The sequence below is a fragment of the Oncorhynchus nerka genome, linkage group LG19 (genome assembly GCF_034236695.1).
Source record: "Oncorhynchus nerka isolate Pitt River linkage group LG19, Oner_Uvic_2.0, whole genome shotgun sequence".
Lineage (NCBI taxonomy): Eukaryota > Metazoa > Chordata > Actinopteri > Salmoniformes > Salmonidae > Oncorhynchus > Oncorhynchus nerka.
In genome coordinates, this window is record NC_088414.1 from 37,915,266 (window position 1) to 37,934,454 (window position 19,189).

The 19,189-nt window shown below is 46.0% G+C and overlaps 1 protein-coding gene across 1 annotated transcript in view; it reads left to right on the forward strand.

Moving 5' to 3' along the window:
* caln2 (calneuron 2) overlaps window positions 1-19,189 on the forward strand; it is a 54,914-nt gene that overhangs the window by 14,288 nt on the left and 21,437 nt on the right. Inside the window, exons 2-3 of the mRNA XM_065004581.1 lie at window positions 8,290-8,433; window positions 16,565-16,677. Coding sequence (XP_064860653.1) covers window positions 8,290-8,433; window positions 16,565-16,677 — 257 coding nt within the window. The remainder of the gene's footprint in view (window positions 1-8,289; window positions 8,434-16,564; window positions 16,678-19,189) is intronic.

Sequence of the window (19,189 nt, forward strand, 5' to 3'; positions counted from 1 at the left end):
GGAATCAGTAGAAAGGCTGTAGGTGTTATGTGTCAAAGGGTTCCCTCTGAAAGAAGTGTGATTCCCCCTAGGGTTGGTTAAATACAGGAAGTGACTGAAATAAACCACAACAGAGAGAGAGGGAAGAAGAGAGGTTGACAAAGACAAAGGAGCTTGGGGAGATGTGTATAGCATATTGAGACGGGTGGTGAGAGGAAGATTAGCTTCTGGGAGTTAAACACAAAGGCTCCGGCAGGAGAAAAGACTTGTTGTCAATATAAGGCTTATCCTTGTATCACGTCTGATTGTCTGATGTTGATTGTGTGGTGAATGTAAGAACGGAGCTGCAGGTCAAATATGGCAGTTATAGTTTTGTTCTTCTGTTCTTCCTGCTTTTTGTAATTAGAGGGAGGGAGGGAGGGAGGGAGGAGGGAGGGGGAGGGAGGGAGGGCCATTGATAATGAGTGTTTGGGAGGGAGGGAGGGAGGGAGGGAGGGAGGGAGGAGATGAACGGAGCCATTGATAATGAGTGTTTGGGAGGGAGGGAGGGAGGGAGGAGGAGGGAGGGAGAAATGAACGGAGCCATTGATAATGAGGGAGTTTGGGAGGGAGGGAGGAACGGAGCCATTGATAATGAGGAGAGAAATGAACGGAGCCATTGATAATGAGTGTTTGGGAGGGAGGGAGGGAGGGAGGGAGGGTTTGGGAGGGAGAAGACAAATGAACGGAGCCATTGATATAATGAGTGTTTGGGGGGAGGGAGGGAGGGAGGGAAATGAACGGAGCCATTGATAATGAGTGTTTGGGGGGAGGGAGGGAGGAGGGAGGGAGAAATGAACGGAGCCATTGATAATGAGTGTTTGGGAGGGAGGGAGAAATGGAGGAGAGGGAGAGGAGGGAGGGAGAAATGAACAGCCATTGAGAGTGTTTGGGAGGGAGGGAGGGAAAATGAACGGAGCCATTGATAATGAGTGTTTGGGAGGGGGAGGGAGGGAGGGAGGGAGAAATGAACGGAGCCATTGATAATGAGTGTTTTTTTGATAATGTGTTTGGGAGGGAGGAGAAAATGAACGGCCATTGATAATGAGTGTTTGGGAGGGAGGAGGAGGAGGGAGGGAATGAGGATAATGAGTGTTTGGGAGGGAGGGAGGGAGGGAGGGAGGGAGGGGAGGAGGGAGAAATGAACGGAGCCATTGATAATGAGTGTTTGGGAGGGAGGGAGGGGGAGGGAGGGAGGGAGGAGGAGAGAAATGAACGGAGCCATTGATAATGAGTGTTTGGGAGGGAGGGAGGGAGGGAGGGAGGGAGGGAGGGAAAATGAACGGAGCCATTGAGTGTTTGGGAATGAGTGTTTGGAGTGTTTGGGAGGGAGGGAGAAATGAATGGAGCCATTGATAAGGGATGAGGGAGGGAGGGAGGGAGGGAGGGAGGGAGAAAATGAACGGAGCCATTGATAATGAGTGTTTGGGAGGGAGGGAGGGAGGGAGGGATTGATAATGAGTGTTTGGGAGGGAGGAGAAATGAACGGAGCCATTGATAATGAGTGTTTGGGAGGGAGGGAGGAGGAGGGAGGGAGGAACGGAGCCAGGGTGTTTGGGAGGGAGGGAGGGGAGGGAGGGAGGGAGAAATGAACGGAGCCATTGATAATGAGTGTTTGGGAGGGAGGGAGGGAAGGGATGGGAGCCATTGATAATGAGTGGGAGGGAGGGAGGGAAATGAACGGAGCCATTGATAATGAGTGTTTGGGAGGAGGGAGGGGGAGGAGGGAGGAGGGAGGGAGAAATGAACGGAGCCATTGATAATGAGTGTTTGGGAGGGAGGGAGGGGGAGGGAGGGAGGGAGAAATGAGGGAGCCATTGATAATGAGTGTTTGGGAGGGAGGGGAGCCATTGATAATGAGGTTTGGGAGGGAGGGAGGGAGGGAGGGAGAAATGAACGGATAATGAGTGTTTGGGATTGAGGGGAGGGAGAAATGAACGGAGCCATTGATAATGAGTGTTTGGGAGGAGGGAGGAGGGAGGGAGGGAGGGAGGGAGGAGGGAGGGAGAAATGAACGGAGCCATTGATAATGAGTGTTTGGGAGGGAGGGAGGGGAGGGAGGAGAGGGAGGAGCCATTGAAATGAACGGAGCCATTGATAATGAGTGTTTGGGAGGGAGAGGGAGGAGGGAGAACGGGCCATTGATAATGAGTGTTTGGGAGGGAGGGAGGGAGGGGAGGGAGGAGGGAGGTGTTTGGGAGGGGAGCCATTGAGAGGAGAGCCAATAATGGAGCCATTGATAATGAGTGTTTGGGAGGGAGTGTTGATAATGAGTGTTTGGGAGGGAGGGAGGGAGGAGGAGGAGAGAAATGAACGGAGCCATTGATAATGAGTGTTTGGGAGGGAGGGAGAAATGGGAGCCATTGATAATGAGTGTTTGGGAGGGAGGGAGGGAGGGAGGGAGAAATGATTGGGAGGGAGGGGATTGATAATGAGGTTTGGGAGAGGGAGGGAGGGAGGGAGAAATGAACGGAGCCATTGATAATGAGTGTTTGGGAGGGAGGAGGGAGGGAGGGAACGGAGCCATTGATAATGAGTGTTTGGGAGGAGGGAGGAGGGAGGGAGGAAATGAACGGAGCCAGGGAGGGAGAGGGAGGAGGAGGGATAATGAGTGTTTGGGAGGGAGGGAGAAATGAACGGAGCCATTGATAATGAGTGTTTGGGAGGGAGGGAGGAGGAGAGGAGAGGAGAAATGGGAGATAATGGTGTTTGGAGAGGGGGAGGGGGAGGGAGGGAGAAATGAACGAGGGAGGGAGGAGGGGGAGGGAGGGAGAGGGAGGGAGAAAGGAAGGGAGCCATTGATAATGAGTGTTTGGGAGGGAGGGAGGGAGGGAGGAGGAACGGAGGAGGGGGAGGGGAGATAATGAGTGTTTGGGAGGAGGGAGGGAGGGAGGAGGATGGAGGGAGGCCATTGATAATGAGTGTTTGGGAGAGTGTTTGGGAGGGAGGATGAGGGAGGAGGGAGGGGAAATGAACGGAGCCATTGATAATGAGTGTTTGGGAGGGAGGGAGGGAGGGGATTGGAGTGTTTGGGAGGGAGGGAGGAGAAATGAATCGGAGCCATTGATAATGAGTGTTTGGGAGGGAGGGAGGGAGGGAGGGAAATGAATGGAGCCATTGATAATGAGTGTTTGGGAGGGAGGGAGGGAGGGAGGAGGGAGGGAGGGAGAAATGAACCATTGATAATGAGTGTTTGGGGAGGGAGGGAGCCAGGGAGGAGAACGGGGAGGGAGCCATTGATAATGAGTGTTTGGGATGGAGGGAGGGAGGGGAGGGAGGGGGAGGAAAATGAACGGAGCCATTGATAATGAGTGTTTGGGAGGGAGGGAGGGAGGAGAGGGAGGAGGGAGGAGGTAATGAGTGTTTGGGAGGGAGGGAGGGGAGGGGAGGGAGGTTTGGGAGGGGGGAGGGAGGGAGGGAGGGAGGGGGAGGGAGGGAGAAATGAACGGATTGATAATGAGTGTTTGGGGAGGGAGGGAGGGGGAGGGAGGGAGGAGAGGGAGAGGAGAAATGAACGGAGCCATTGATAATGAGTGTTTGGGAGGGAGGGAGGGAGGGAGGGAGGGAGGGAGGGAGGGAGGGAGGGAGGGGAGAAATGAACGGAGCCATTGATAATGAGTGTTTGGGGGAGGGAGGGAGGGAGGGGAGGGAGAAATGAACGGAGCCATTGATAATTGATAATGTTTTGGGAGGGAGGGGGAGGAAGGAGGGAGGGAGAAATGAACGGAGCCATTGATAATGAGTGTTTGGGAGGGAGGGAGGGAGGGAGAGGGAGGGAGAGGAATGAACGGAGCCATTGATAATGAGTGTTTGGGAGGGAGGGAGAAATGAACGAGCCATTGATAATGAGGGAGGGGAGGGAGGGAGGGAGGGAGGGAGGGAGGAGAAATGAACGGAGCCATTGATAATGAGTGTTTGGGAGGGAGGGAGGGAGGGAGGGAGGGAAGAAATGGGAGCCATTGATAATGAGTGTTTGGGAAATGAGTGTTTGGGAGGGAGGGAGGGAGGGAGGAGAAATGAACGGAGCCATTGATAATGAGTGTTTGGGAGGGAGGAGGGAGGGAGGGAGAAATGAAGGGAGCCATTGGAGGTTTGGGAGAGAATTGATAATGAGTGTTTGGGAGGGAGCCATTGATAATGAGTGTTTGGGAGGGAGGGAGCCATTGATAATGAGTGTTTGGGAGGGAGGAGCCATTGATAATGAGTGTTTGGGAGGGAGCCAGGATAATGAGGTTTGGGAGGGAGCCATGAAGGGAGCCATTGATAATGAGTGTTTGGGAGGGAGGGAGGGAGGGAGGAGGAGAAATGTTTGGGAGGGAGGGAGCCATTGATAATGAGTGTTTGGGAGGAGGGAGAGCCATTGATAATGAGTGTTTGGGGGGAGGAGGAGTTTGGAGGGGAGGGAGGGAGGGGAGCCATTGATAATGAGTGTTTGGGAGGGAGGAGCCATTGATAATGAGTGTTTGGGAGGGAGCCATTGATAATGAGTGTTTGGGAGGGAGGGAGGGAGCCATTGATAATGAGGGGGAGGGAGGAGATAATGGTGTTTGGGAGGGAGCCATTGATAATGAGTGTTTGGGAGGGAGGGAGGATAATGAGTGTTTGGGGGGAGATAATGAGTGTTTTGGGAGGGAGGGAGAAATGGGATTGATAATGAGTGTTTGGGAGGGAGGGAGGGAGGGAGCTATTGATAATAAATATTTTTTGGGTAGCACTGGAATTAGTTAGAAATCGTTTCTTAATTTTTATTCCTCATTACTCCCACATTTGTATATGTAACCTAGTTATTTACACTTTTATTTTAAAAATTACAATTATTTAAAAACGATTCATCAGATCATTCTTAAGATGCTTAATATAGGTATTTATAAACCATTTACTAATCATTAGTTAAGTATTTGTGTGTGGCTTCATAGAACGTGTGGGCTATTTATCATTTATAAATACTTTATAAATGTTTTGAGTGATCAGTGTAAAGTCTTGCAAAAAAGATGGACATGCCATTGGTAGACATTCCAGCAGTACCTGATGCTCTTTAAGGTCTCAAAAAATATAAATGATTAAACAATAAGCACATACATAAAAAATATATACGTGCATTCAGAAAGTATTCAGACCCCTTGAACATTTTGTCATGTTACAGCCTTATTCTAAAATTGATTTTTTTTAAAATTACTCATCAGTCTACACACAATACTTACAATACAATACAATACTCTACACACCTTTACTCAGTACTTTGTTGAAGCACCTTTGGCAGCAATTACAGTGTTGAGTCTTATTTGGGTATGATGCTACAAGCTTGGCACACCTGTATTTGGGGAGTTTCTCCCATTCTTCTCTGCAGATCCTCTCCTCTCAAGCTCTGTCAGGTTGGATGAGGAGCGTCGCTGCACAGCTATTTTCAGGTCTCTCCAAAGATGTTCGATTGTGTTTTAAGTCCTGGCTCTGGCTGGGCCACTCAAGGACATTCAGAGACTTGTCCCGATGCCACTCCTGCGTTGTCTTGGCTGTATTGGAACATTAACCTTCACCCCAATCTGAGGTCCTGAGCACTCCGGAGAAGGTTTTCATCAAGGATCACTCTGTACTTTGCTCCGTTCATCTTTGCCTCCATCCTGACTAGTCTCCCAGTCCCTGCCGCTGAAAAACATCACCACAGCATGATGCTGCCACCACCATGCTTCAACGTAGGGATTGTGCCAGGTTTCCTCCAGACGTGACGCTTGGCATTCAGGCCAAAGAGTTCAATCTTGGTTTCATGAGACCAGAGAATCTTGTTTGGTTGAGTGCTGCAGAAATGGTTGTCCTTCTGGAAGGTTCTCCCATTCCCACAGGGGAACTCTAGAACTCTGTCATGTTACCATTGGGTTCTTGGTCACCTCCCTGACCAAGGCCATTCTCCCCAGATTGCTCAGTTTGGCCGGGCGGCCAGCTCTAGGAAGAGTCTTGGTGGTTCCAAATTTATTCCGTTTAAGAATGATGGAGGCGGGCCTCCCAGGTGGCGCAGTGGTCTAGGGTACTGCATTGCAGTGCTAGCTGTGCCACCAGAGACTCTGGGTTCGCACCCAGGCTCTGTCGTAACCGGCCGTTACCGGGAGGTCCGTGGGGCGACACACAACTGGCCTAGCGTTGTCCGGGTTAGGGAGGGCTTGGCCGGTAGGGATATCCTTGTCTCATCACGCACCAGCGACTCCTGTGGCGGGCCGGGCGCAGTGCATGCTAACCAGGTCACCAGGTGCACAGTGTTTCCTCCGACACATTGGTGCGGATGGCTTCCGGGTTGGATGCGCGCTGTGTTAAAAGAAGCAGTGCGGCTTGGTTGGGTTGTGTTTCGGAGGACGCATGGCTTTCGACCTTCGTCTCTCCCGAGCCCGTACGGGAGTTGTAGCGATGACACAAGATAGTAACTACTAACAATTGGATACCACGAAATTGGGGAGAAAAGGGGGTAAAATTCAAGAATTCAAGAAAATTCTTCAGGACCTTCAATGCTGCAGACATTCTTTGGTACCCTCCCTAGATCTGTGCCTCGACACAATAGTGTCTCGGAGTTCTACGGACAATTCCTTCGACCTCATGGCTTGGATTTTGCTCTGACATGCACTGTCATCTGTGGGACCTTATATAGACAAGTGTGTGCCTTTCTAAATCATGTCCAATCAATTGAAATTGCCACAGGTGGACTCCAATGAAGTTGTAGAAACATCTCAAGGATGATCAATGGAAACAGGATGTACCTGAGCTCATTTTCGAGTATCATAGCAAAGGGTCTGAATACTTATTTAAATAAGGTATTTCTGTTTTTTATTCTTGATACATTTGAAAAGATTTCGAAACAACTGTTTTAGCTTTGTCGTTATGGGGTATTGTGTGTAGATTGATGACGTAAAATGTATCCATAATTTAAACCATTTTAGAATAAGGCTGTAATGTAACAAAATGTGGAAAAAGTCAAGGGGTCTGAATAGTGTAACTCCAGACACACCTTATTCTGAGTAAAATAACATTTTTGTCCGTAAATGCTTAAATAAGCATTTCTTCGCAGTTACTTTTTTACCGAAACCAAAGTGTGGATTGCAGCAGTCACTCCTTAGAGCAGTTTAATTTCATTAACCCAGAACAAAAATCTTGCCTAATTTAGCCAGCTGCATGATTCAATTCTTGGTCCATATGTCTTCAAAATTGGTAGTTCCAGTTTGGGAAGTCTCCACCCTCGCAAAAGGAAACTCATCCAAAATGTTTGATATATTTCCTTTAACATTGTGTGTTGTGTGCTTATTGTTTTACCAAGTATAGGTTGTAGGCTATTTTTAGACCTTAAGGAGCATCAGGTATTGCTGGAATGTTTACCAATGGTATGTCTATCTTTTAGTGAGAAATTACATATATTAAGTATTTATAAAGTGTAAATAGCCCACACTTTAGGTGAGGCCACACAAAAATACTTAAAGGTCACAAACAGTCAAAATCAAGTTTTTCATGAAATTGGATGATATTTGTATGAAACCAGATCAAAGTATGACGACCAAAGTATGAAAATGACTGTTGCTTCTACATTGATAAAGTTTGATCATAAAGTTACTGGTCCCCTCCCCCATGTCAAACATCTAGATTCAGGAGGCGGGATAATTAAGGGGATAGGGTGACATCACCCTAACTCTCATTTTAATAGACCAATGGTAACATAATATTCTCTTAAATAATTTAAATAAGCACTGCCTTGTAACCAACATCGGAGAAGGCGTGTTTTTGCGGAAGGGCGTGGTTTATATAGATAGATAGCTACTCTACTGGTGCCAAAATTTGTCTGTAAGGTGTCAGCAAATATAATTCAAGTTGACACTATTCATCTATGGCAAAGATACTTAAATATGTTTCCCTTTTCATCTGTGTCAGGTGTTAGCTAGTTACGGGCTATTTAGGTCTTCAGCCAGCATGGAACAAAGGGGAGGGAAAGGTTGTTTGTCTGCCTGCCTGTCTGTCTGTCTGCCTGTCTGTCTGTCTGTCTGTCTGTCTGTCTGTCTGTCTGCCTGCCTGCCTGCCTGCCTGCCTGTCTGTCTGTCTGTCTGTCTGTCTGTCTGTCTGTCTGTCTGTCTGTCTGTCTGTGTGCACATTCATGCGTGTATATTTGCATGTGTTAATGCCTGTGTTCATGCCTGTGTTAATGCCTGTGTTCATGCCTATGTTCATGCCTGTGTTCATGCCTGTGTTAATGCCTGTGTTAATGCCTGTGTTCATGCCTGTGTTCATGCCTGTGTCCCTGTGCAGAGATCCGGGAGGCGTTCCGGGTGCTGGACCGGGATGGGAACGGGTTTATCTCTAAGCAGGAGCTGGGCATGGCTATGAGATCCCTGGGGTACATGCCCAGTGAGGTGGAGCTGGCCATCATCATGCAGAGACTAGACATGGATGGTGAGGCACATACAGAGAAACGCAGAGACACACACACTTATCATACACATGCGCACACACACACACACACACACGCACACACACACGCACACACTCACACACACACACACACACACACACACACACACACACACACACACACTCAAAAGGCTTATCATAAACACAGAAACAGGGACAGACACACATTGAGTCTTTAATTATTTATTTTTATAGGGGGAAGATCAGCTTTAATATTGCAGATCGATTGTTGCTTCCATCAATGTAATTGTCTGCATCACTTCCAATCCCCCATATATCTTTTAGGAGAACAATTATATTCACAACTGAGCAAAGAGGATAAGTGCATTAGAGTGTCTAGTCTAAACAGACGCCTCACAAGTCCTCAACTGACAGCTTCATTAAATAGTACCCGCAAAACACCAGTCTCAATGTCAACAGTGAAGAGGCGACTCCGGGATGCTGGTCTTTCTTGGCAGAGTTGCAAAGAAAAACCATATCTCAGACAGGCCAATTACAGTTTTTTCCAACTGCTTACACACGTTTTCAAAACTGTCTCCTTTTTTCAAAACTCTACACACAATTCCCAAAACCGCACACACAAAACGCAAAATGCCTCACATCTCCTTCATAATGTAACACTGCATTCAAAATGCCATAAACACACGTCAGAATGAAGCATTTGCATCAAATGGCAAACACTGCTTTCATAATAGTACATTTTTGGGTATACCATGTAAACACTGTTGTTCTAAATCTAAAGCTCTTTGGTCTTTCATAGGCTTATATCTACATTTCAACACAATGTTCTACAGTGAAAGTAATCTGCTGAGAGGGGTAACAAGTACACTGTAAACACCAATACAATGTAGAAACAGAAAATATTTATTAGGCCAAACATTACTGTTGTATACAGTAGCATACAACAAAACCATAAACTTGTGTAAACCAAAAGTATATTCTTTAGAAGACAGTAAAAAGGCTTCTATGAGTAGTGGGTGGAGAAGTCAGGCGCAGAGAGCAGGGTACTATGAGTAGTGGGTGGAGAAGTCAGGCGCAGAGAGCAGGGTACTATGAGTAGTGGGTGGAGAAGTCAGGCGCAGAGAGCAGGGTACTATGAGTAGTTGGTGGAGAAGTCAGGCGCAGAGAACAGGGTACTATGAGTAGTGGGTGGAGAAGTCAGGCGCAGAGAACAGGCTACTATGAGTAGTGGGTGGAGAAGTCAGGCGCAGAGAGCAGGGTACTATGAGTAGTGGGTGGAGAAGTCAGGCGCAGAGAACAGGGTACTATGAGTAGTGGGTGGAGAAGTCAGGCGCAGAGAACAGGGTACTATGAGTAGTGGGTGGAGAAGTCAGGCGCAGAGAGCAGGGTACTATGAGTAGTGGGTGGAGAAGTCAGGCGCAGAGAGCAGGGTACTATGAGTAGTGGGTGGAGAAGTCAGGCGCAGAGAGCAGGGTACTATGAGTAGTGGGTGGAGAAGTCAGGCGCAGAGAGCAGGGTACTATGAGTAGTGGGTGGAGAAGTCAGGCGCAGAGAGCAGGGTACTATGAGTAGTGGGTGGAGAAGTCAGGCGCAGAGAGCAGGGTACTATGAGTAGTGGGTGGAGAAGTCAGGCGCAGAGAGCAGGGTACTATGAGTAGTGGGTGGAGAAGTCAGGCGCAGAGGCAGGGTACTATGAGTAGTGGGTGGAGAAGTCAGGCGCAGAGAGCAGGGTACTATGAGTAGTGGGTGGAGAAGTCAGGCGCAGAGAGCAGGGTACTATGAGTAGTGGGTGGAGAAGTCAGGCGCAGAGAGCAGGGTACTATGAGTAGTGGGTGGAGAAGTCAGGCGCAGAGAACAGGGTAGTTCACAAGATTTTTAATTTTGCAAAAACCCAGAGAGATGGTCAAGCCACACACACAAGGGCGCGTAAAGACCCAGTCCAAACAACAGGATGGAACTGACCGGTGCAGCTAATCAGACACGACTAAATGAAACAGAAAAGGGGATCGGTGGCAGCTAGTAGGCCGGCGACGACGACCGCCAAGCGCCGCCCGAACAGGAAGAGGCACCATCTTTGGCGGGATTCGTGACAGTAAAGAACACAATTGTGTGTGTGGGGTCCCGGGGGGGCAGTCCAGGAATTGGTAGGGGGGGGGGGGGGCAGTCACCAGTGCTAAGCTACGCTTCATCTCTTCTCCGGCCTGGGTCTGGCCACAATACTTCGTCCACATCACAAGATACGTTTTCTCTTGCCAAACATCGAGGGAAGTATCTCCTAGCATGGCGTATCCAACCTTGGACAGAGGCAACCTCTATGTCCCCACATGGAGGGAAGTATCTCCTAGCATGGCGTATCCAACCTTGGACAGAGGCAACCTCTATGTCCCCACATGTGTCCTCCATTGCCTGGAGAAGCGGCATGCGGGCATAGGGTTGGCGATCATACACTTTCCAGCGCCAGGCTGAGAAGAATTCCTCTATTGGATTTAGAAAAGGTTGTGGATGAGTGGCAAACCAGTTTTGGACCAGAACAGCCCGGTGAAAACTAACATTGTCCCATAAAACCACAAATCTAGCAGGCTCCTGATCTGGATCAGGGACAAGCATTGTGTAAATTGCATCCAGAAAAGTGAGCATATGGCCGGTGTTGTATGGAAGCCAACCTGAAGCCAACCTCATCCACATAAATAAATTCATGGCGAATTACATGGCATCCAGCTCCAATACTCTCTGTAACAGACAAAAGGATATACAGATGAGTAAATATGGTATGTCTGAAGTACTGGAAGTAGTGTTGCATACATACCTCTACAAAGTCATGTCGCATATTCTTGACTCTGTCAGAGTTCCTCTCAAATGGCACCTTGTAAAGTTGTTTCATCATCACTCGGTGCCATTGGAGGATGCGTTGTATGGTCGACAGGCTTACAGCATTGATGTTGTTAAAATATGGTGTCGTTATTCAAGATATGCTCTCTTATCTCTCGAATCCTAATTGCATTGTTGGCCAAAACCATATTTATAATTGCAGTCTCTTGTACATCTGAAAACAAGCGTCCTCCTCCTCCATGATGTCTTTGCCTTTCTACTCTGTACAGAATTCAAAAACAGTATGTGTTCAGCATAGGAATTGTAAACAATGTACAAAAAAATGTAGTACAGCATGATAACCAACCTCATTCATTCAATGCAGTGCAGTAAATGGATGGCTTAGAGTTACAAATGTTTATGCAATACTATGCAGTCATACGTATTTTACAGTACATTACTGTAATGCTAAAATAGTCATTAGATAGTTGCATACCTGTTGTCATTTCTGAAAGTTCGAATTATGGACGCCACTGTAAATCGACTCAAATTGGGCTGGACTCTCAGTCCAGCCTCTCTCATGGTCAAACCGTGGTTGATCACATGATCAACAAGTGTTGCCCTAATCTCATCAGAGATGGCTCTCCTTCCTTCTCTTCTTTGCCCTCATCCTCTTCTTCCTCTCACTCCTACTCCTCTTGCTCTCTGTCCATTGTTGGCATCCATTGTTCAAAACAGGTAATCTGACCTTTGACCCATTTATAGGCCTATACTACAGTAAAGCAGTGATTGGTTAGTGATGAATTAAGCTATTCGTGTTTGCACATGTGAGGAGTGTGTCTGTGAACTGGTGAATAAGTGTAGCATTTTGTATTGGCTGTGTTTCGAAAAGGAAAGCAAGTCACTTCCTGTTAGATTTTTGTGTTTTAGGTAGAGAATTGTGTGCAGTGTTTTGAAAAAAGTGTTTTATGCAATTGACAACTGAGTCAAAGGCTGAAAATAGCTTATGGTTTTGGATATTTGGTGTGTAGTTTTGCACTTTGAGTGAGAGGTTTCAAAAATCGTGTGACATGAAAAGATTTTGTGTGTAAGCAGTTGGAAAAAACTGTAAAAGAAAAGATTAAGATGGGCAAAAGAACACAGACACTGGACAGAGGAACTCTGCCTAGAAGGCCAGCATCCCGGACTCGCCTCTTCACTGTTGACATTGAGACTTGGGTTTTGCGGGGACTATTTAATGAAGCTGCCAGTTGAGGACTTGTGAGGCGTCTGTTTCTCAGACTAGATAATCTAATGTACTTGTCCTCTTGCTCAGTTGTGCACCGGTGCCTCCAACTCCTCTTTCTGTTCTGGTTAGAGCCAGTTTGTGCTGTTCTGTGAAGGGAGTAGTACACAGCTTGATTTCTTGGCAATTTCTCGCATGGAATAGCCTTCATTTCTCAGAACAAGAATAGGCTGACGAGTTTCAGAAGAAAGTTCTTTGTTTCTGGCCATTCTGAGCCTGTAATCGAACCCAAAAATGCTGATGCTCCAAAATCTCAACTAGCCTAAAGAAGGCCAGTTTTATTGCTTCTTTAATCAGAACAACAGCTTCAGCTGTGCTAACATAATTGCAAAAGGTTTTTCTAATGATCAATTAGCCATTTAAAATGATAAACTTGGATTAGCTAACACAACGTGCCATTGGAACACAGGAGTGATGGTTGCTGATAATGGGCCTCTGTACGCCTATGTAGATATTCCACTATAAATAGTCATTTACAAAAACAAGGACATTTCTAAGTGACCTGGCCAAGATAAAGCAAAGCAGTGCGACAAAAACAACAACACACAGTTACACATAAACAAATGTACAGTCAATAACACAAAAGAAAAGAAAAATAGAAAAATCTATGTACAGTGTGTGCAAATGTAGAAGAGTAGGGAGGCAATAAATAGGCCATAGAGGTGAAAATAATTACAATTTAGCATTAATACTGGAGTGATAGATGTGCAGATGATGATGTGCAAGTAGAGATACTGGGGTGCAAAAGAGCAAGAGGGTAAGTAATAATATGGGGATGAGTTAGTCGGGTGGGCTATTTACAGATGGGCTGTGTACAGTGATCAGAGTTCCTCCTCTGTAATTTGGCTTCACATGAGTCTTTCTGTACAGATGTTCATTTTATATTAATAGAAAAAAATCCATACAATTAGCTTCGGTTAGTGAAGATGGAGACTGAAACGAAAACATATGCTTCAAGTACTTTGCTTTCTCTCTTTTTTGGTGAATCACAGGTGACTCCATCATTTGTAACAAGTTTCCATAAATTATTTTTGGTATCATTTCAACGTTGAAGATTAAAAAATCATTTGGTGAACTTTTCCCCATATTCCATCCAGTTCGCTTTATTTTTATAATATATTACACTGGATCTTTCTTGAATAAGTTCCTCCATTTCTTTTTGTTTATCCTCTAACTTATTCTATGCCTCTATGGGACCGTTTTTATTGCTGTCTATCTGTACTGTTAGTCCTTCAATGTCCTTTGTTAATATGGACTCTTTTGATCTAAATTGCTTTTGTTTTAGAGATATTTATAACAATTATAACTGGCTATACTTATTTCACCATTTACCATAATGAGATACAACTTTGAAATCTATTTATCATAATATATGTTTGTAAATGTTCCATTAAAAAAGTACCGTAGTGATTGAGTGTCCATGTAACTCTACCACGATATTTGCATTGCTACTAAGTAACCCTCCAATTGGTCCCCACTATTCCACCCGCTAAAGCCCCTCCCCCATTCCTAGTTGGGTTGTCATCGACAACCGGCAGACCACACCCATCCCCAGGATCCCTAGGCCCCCCGGAGAAAGACTGGGACCCATCCTTCGAAAAGAGCAGAAGCAGATCAACCACCAAAAACATCTCCAATACTCTCACCTCAATTTGCTTTATATTTTTAGCAAAAATCTCACGTATCTTAATCTCCATCATTAACAATTAATATGCGTAATAATGTTGACAGTTCATGAAAAGGATTGTTACCTATAACCAGGATTGTTACCTATAACCAGGATTGTTACCCATAACCAGGATTGTTACCCATAACCAGGATTGTTACCTATAACCAGGATTGTTACCTATAACCAGGATTGTTACCTATAACCAGGATTGTTACCCATAACCAGGATTGTTACCTATAACCAGGATTGTTACCTATAACCAGGATTGTTACCCATAACCAGGATTGTTACCTATAACCAGGATTGTTACCCATAACCAGGATTGTTACCTATAACCAGGATTGTTACCTCTAACCAGGATTGTTACCTCTAACCAGGATTGTTACCTATAACCAGGATTGTTACCCATAACCAGGATTGTTACCTATAACCAGGATTGTTACCTCTAACCAGGATTGTTACCTCTAACCATGATTGTTACCTATAACCAGGATTGTTACCCATAACCAGGATTGTTACCTATAACCAGGATTGTTACCTCTAACCAGGATTGTTACCTCTAACCAGGATTGTTACCCATAACCAGGATTGTTACCTGTTACCAGGATTGTTACCTATAACCAGGATTGTTACCTCTAACCAGGATTGTTACCCATAACCAGGATTGTTACCTGTTACCAGGATTGTTACCTATAACCAGGATTGTTACCTATAACCAGGATTGTTACCTATAACCAGGATTGTTACCCATAACCAGGATTGTTACCCGTTACCAGGATTGTTACCTATAACCAGGATTGTTACCTATAACCAGGATTGTTACCTCTAACCAGGATTGTTACCTATAACCAGGATTGTTACCTATAACCAGGATTGTTACCTGTTACCAGGATTGTTACCCATAACCAGGATTGTTACCTGTTACCAGGATTGTTACCTATAACCAGGATTGTTACCTATAACCAGGATTGTTACCTCTAACCAGGATTGTTACCCATAACCAGGATTGTTACCTCTAACCAGGATTGTTACCTCTAACCAGGATTGTTACCTATAACCAGGATTGTTACCCATAACCAGGATTGTTACCTCTAACCAGGATTGTTACCTCTAACCAGGATTGTTACCTATAACCAGGATTGCCATTACATTACATTTTTGTCAAGCAATTATTTTGTGATTAATCCTATATTGTCCCTAACATCATTACCCCCTAGCATCAGATGTGGGATACACACACACACACACACGCACGCACACGCACGCACGCACACACACACACACACCTACACACACACGCACACACACACACACGCACACACACGCGCACACACACACACACACACACACTCAACACCTTTCCCCAACAATCAACCATAAAGTCAGATGCTGAACGGTTGTTACATCCCAGAGCCCAACTCAAGAAATGCCCTGATTTATAAATGCATATACAGTTACAGCTGTTTGAGAAAGCATGCAAGATTGAGCAGAAATGGTCAAAAATGTGAGATTTAATTCAACAAAGTCAAGTCCTAGGTGATGGAGATTAGATCCACCCCCCTTCCCCTGAAACACACACACGCAATTGCCCCGTTGTGACCATTTTGTCAAACATCTCTGTGCAGTCAGACCTTTAATGATTTTGTGCCACCAGGGCCACCATAATATGCCCCGCCTCTGATTGTCCGAGTGTGACCCCCATCCCCATGGGTTACTGCAGCTAGTGTTGCCAGCACTGCCAGTGCCTGGGTGGGGGCACCCCACCGGAATCCACACTGGCTAGGTATAAGGTCATCAAGGTTCTCATTAGCAGCTTTGAGCATTTCCTTGTATATTATGCTCTCCCATCAGGGGGCTCTGGCTTTGCAGGACCAACCCTGCAAGACAGGCTCAGAATCTTAAAGGGGCGGTGTTCATAGTGTATGTCCACTGTGTCTGTGTTTGTATTCACCAGTATTACCAGATTCTCTGTGTAAACCAATCAGCACCATACAAGGTGCTCTCCTTGATAGCTTTGACTCAAAGCTTAAGGTATGGCTTTGCGGGTGCCTGCGCGCACACTCACACACGCACACACACACGGGTTGCTCTCTGAAAGGTGAATCAATGACATTGTGTGTGGGAAACGCCATTGATTTTGGCGCCTCAGCCTGGGGATCAATCCAGACTATTCTGTTTAACACACAAACCCCAACAACACAACTATAAACTCTTAATCCTAAACCAGATCATGAGAAAAGCTTCAGTACAAAAGAGAAAAAGTATTTTCAACACTTAATTGTCATGTGGCCATATGGTCAAGTGTTCATGTGGGACAAGCACACTAATGTGTGTGTGTGTGTGTGTGTGTGTGTGTGTGTGTGTGTGTGTGTGTGTGTGTGTGTGTCTAGGTGATGGTCAGGTTGACTTTGAGGAGTTTGTGACGATATTGGGACCCAAACTGCTGTCGTCTGAGACCAGAGAAGGTTTCCTTGGAAGCACCATCGATAACATCTTCTGGCAGGTAGGAACACACTCTTCTCTCTCTTCCTCTCCTCTCCTTTCCTCTCCTCTCCTCTCTTCCTCTTTCCATTCCTCTCTTCCCCTCTCCTCTCTTCTCTCCTCTTCTCCTCTCTTTTCTTCTCCCTTCCTCTCTCCTCTAATCCCCTCTCCTCTCTTCCCCTCTCTTCCACTCCCCTCTCCTCTTATCCCCTCTTCTCTCCTCTCCTGTCTTCTTCCCCTCTCCTCTCTTCTCTTCCTCTCTCCTCTTCTCTCTTCCTCTCTCCTCTTCTCTCTTCCTCTCTCCTCACCTCTCTTCCCCTCTCCTCTTTTCTTCCTCTCTTCTCTCTTCCTGTCTCCACTCTTCCCCTCTCGTCTCTGCCTCTCTCCTCTCCCCGCTGCCTCTCTCCTCTCTTCCTCTCTTCCCCTCTCCTCTCTTCCTCTCTCCTCTCCTCTCTTATCCTCTCTTCTCCTCGCCTCTCCTCTCTTCCCTTCTCCTCTCTTCGCTTCTCCTCTCCTCTCTTCTCCTGTCATCTCTTCTCCTCTCTTCTCCTGTCCTCTCTTCTCCTCTCTTCTCCTCTCCTCTCTTCTCCCCTCCTCTCTTCTCCTCTCCTCTCTTCTCCCCTCCTTCTTCTTGCTTTCCTCTTCTCCCTCACTCTGTGAGGTTATTCTGCAGTCAGTACACGTGCTAGATATTGGCTTACAGACACACACAAGCAAACACACACACAAAGATACAGACCCCCTACCTTTTCCTCTCGTCCCATGATGATGGAGTAAAGGATTTTTGTACTTCAAAGAAAATAGACATGCCGGTATGTATGTGTTCCTGGGAGGGTATGTACAGGCTTCAAAGTAAAAAGACGAGAACGGTCTCTACTTCAGAGGAAAGACAGGCTTTTAGGAGAAGGTTCTGTTTGGAGTGGAGACCTGATGCATTTTTGATGTTCTCCCGATCAGAAAAAAATATGTGTTTTGGGAGAACTCAAGCAAAGTTCAACTCAAGTAATTATAGCTCAGTGGTTTTTGCTGCAAAGACTCCCTAGGGGCTCTTCTCAATCCAAACCTGGTTCTCTTAGGATATAATAGGCAGAGATGCAGAGAGGGGAAGACAAAACAAGGAACTGATTGACAGGCAGAGACAGAAACCCAGACACACAGTGAAAAGGTGGCATAGAGAGAGAATGGTAATATAGAAGAGAAAGGGAGTAAAATAGAGTAAGGGAATAACAGATTCCCATAAGTGATTCATGGTGGTGGCAGACAGTCTGTGTCTCTGGAGGGGGGTTTAAAAACTCACCTCACAGGATACAATGGGTTATAGAGAGAGAGAGAGGCAGAGAGAGAGAGAGAGAGAGAGAGAGGAAGCGAGAGAGAGAGAGAGGAAGCGAGAGAGAGCGAGAGAGAGAGAGGCAGAGAGAGAGAGAGAGAGAGAGAGAGAGGGGAAGCGAGGGAGAGAGAGAGAGAGAGAGGCAGAGAGAGAGAGAGAGAGAGAGGCAGAGAGAGAGAGGAAGCGAGAGAGAGAGAGAGAGAGGGCAGAGAGAGAGAGAGAGGGCAGAGAGAGAGAGAGAGAGAGGCAGAGAGCGAGAGAGAGAGAGAGGCAGAGAGAGAGAGAGAGGCAGAGAGAGAGAGAGGGGAAGCGAGAGAGAGAGAGAGAGAGAGAGGCAGAGAGAGAGAGAGAGAGAGAGAGAGGAAGCGAGAGAGAGAGAGAGGGCAGAGAGAGAGAGAGAGGGAAGGGGAGAGAGAGAGAGAGAGAGAGAGAGAGAGGCAGAGAGAGAGAGAGAGGAAGCGAGAGAGAGAGAGAGAGAGAGGCAGAGAGAGAGAGAGGAAGCGAGAGAGAGAGAGAGAGAGAGAGAGAGAGAGAGAAGCGAGAGAGAGAGAGAGAGAGAGGAAGCGAGAGAGAGAGAGACAGAGACAGAGAGTAGAAAATCTTAACAGTATATTTGACCTCTCAGCTCCCCTATCAAATCTAAAAATCTCAAATAGAAAACCGAAGAAAATGAACAACAATGACAAATGGTTTGATGAAGAATGCAAAAATCTAAGAAAGAAATTGAGAAACCTGTCCAACCAAAAACATAGAGACCCGGAAAACCTGAGTCTACGCCTTCACTATGGTGAATCACTAAAACACTATAGAAATACACTACGGAAAAAGAAGGAACAGCATGTCAGAAATCAGCTCAATGTAATTGAAGAATCCATAGACTCTAACCACTTCTGGGAAAATTGGAAAACACGAAACAAATAACAACACGAAGAATTATCTATCCAAAATGGAGATGTATGAATAAACCACTTCTCCAATCTTTTTGTCTCTATAACAAAGAATAAACAGCAAAAACATATACATGATCAAATACAAATCTTAGAATCAACTATTAAAGACGACCAGAACCCACTGGATTCTCCAATTACCTTGAATGAGTTACAGGACAAAATAAAACCCTCCAACCCAAAAAGGCCTGTGGTGTTGATGGTATCCTCAATGAAATGATCAAATATACAGACAACAAATTCCAATTGGCTATACTAAA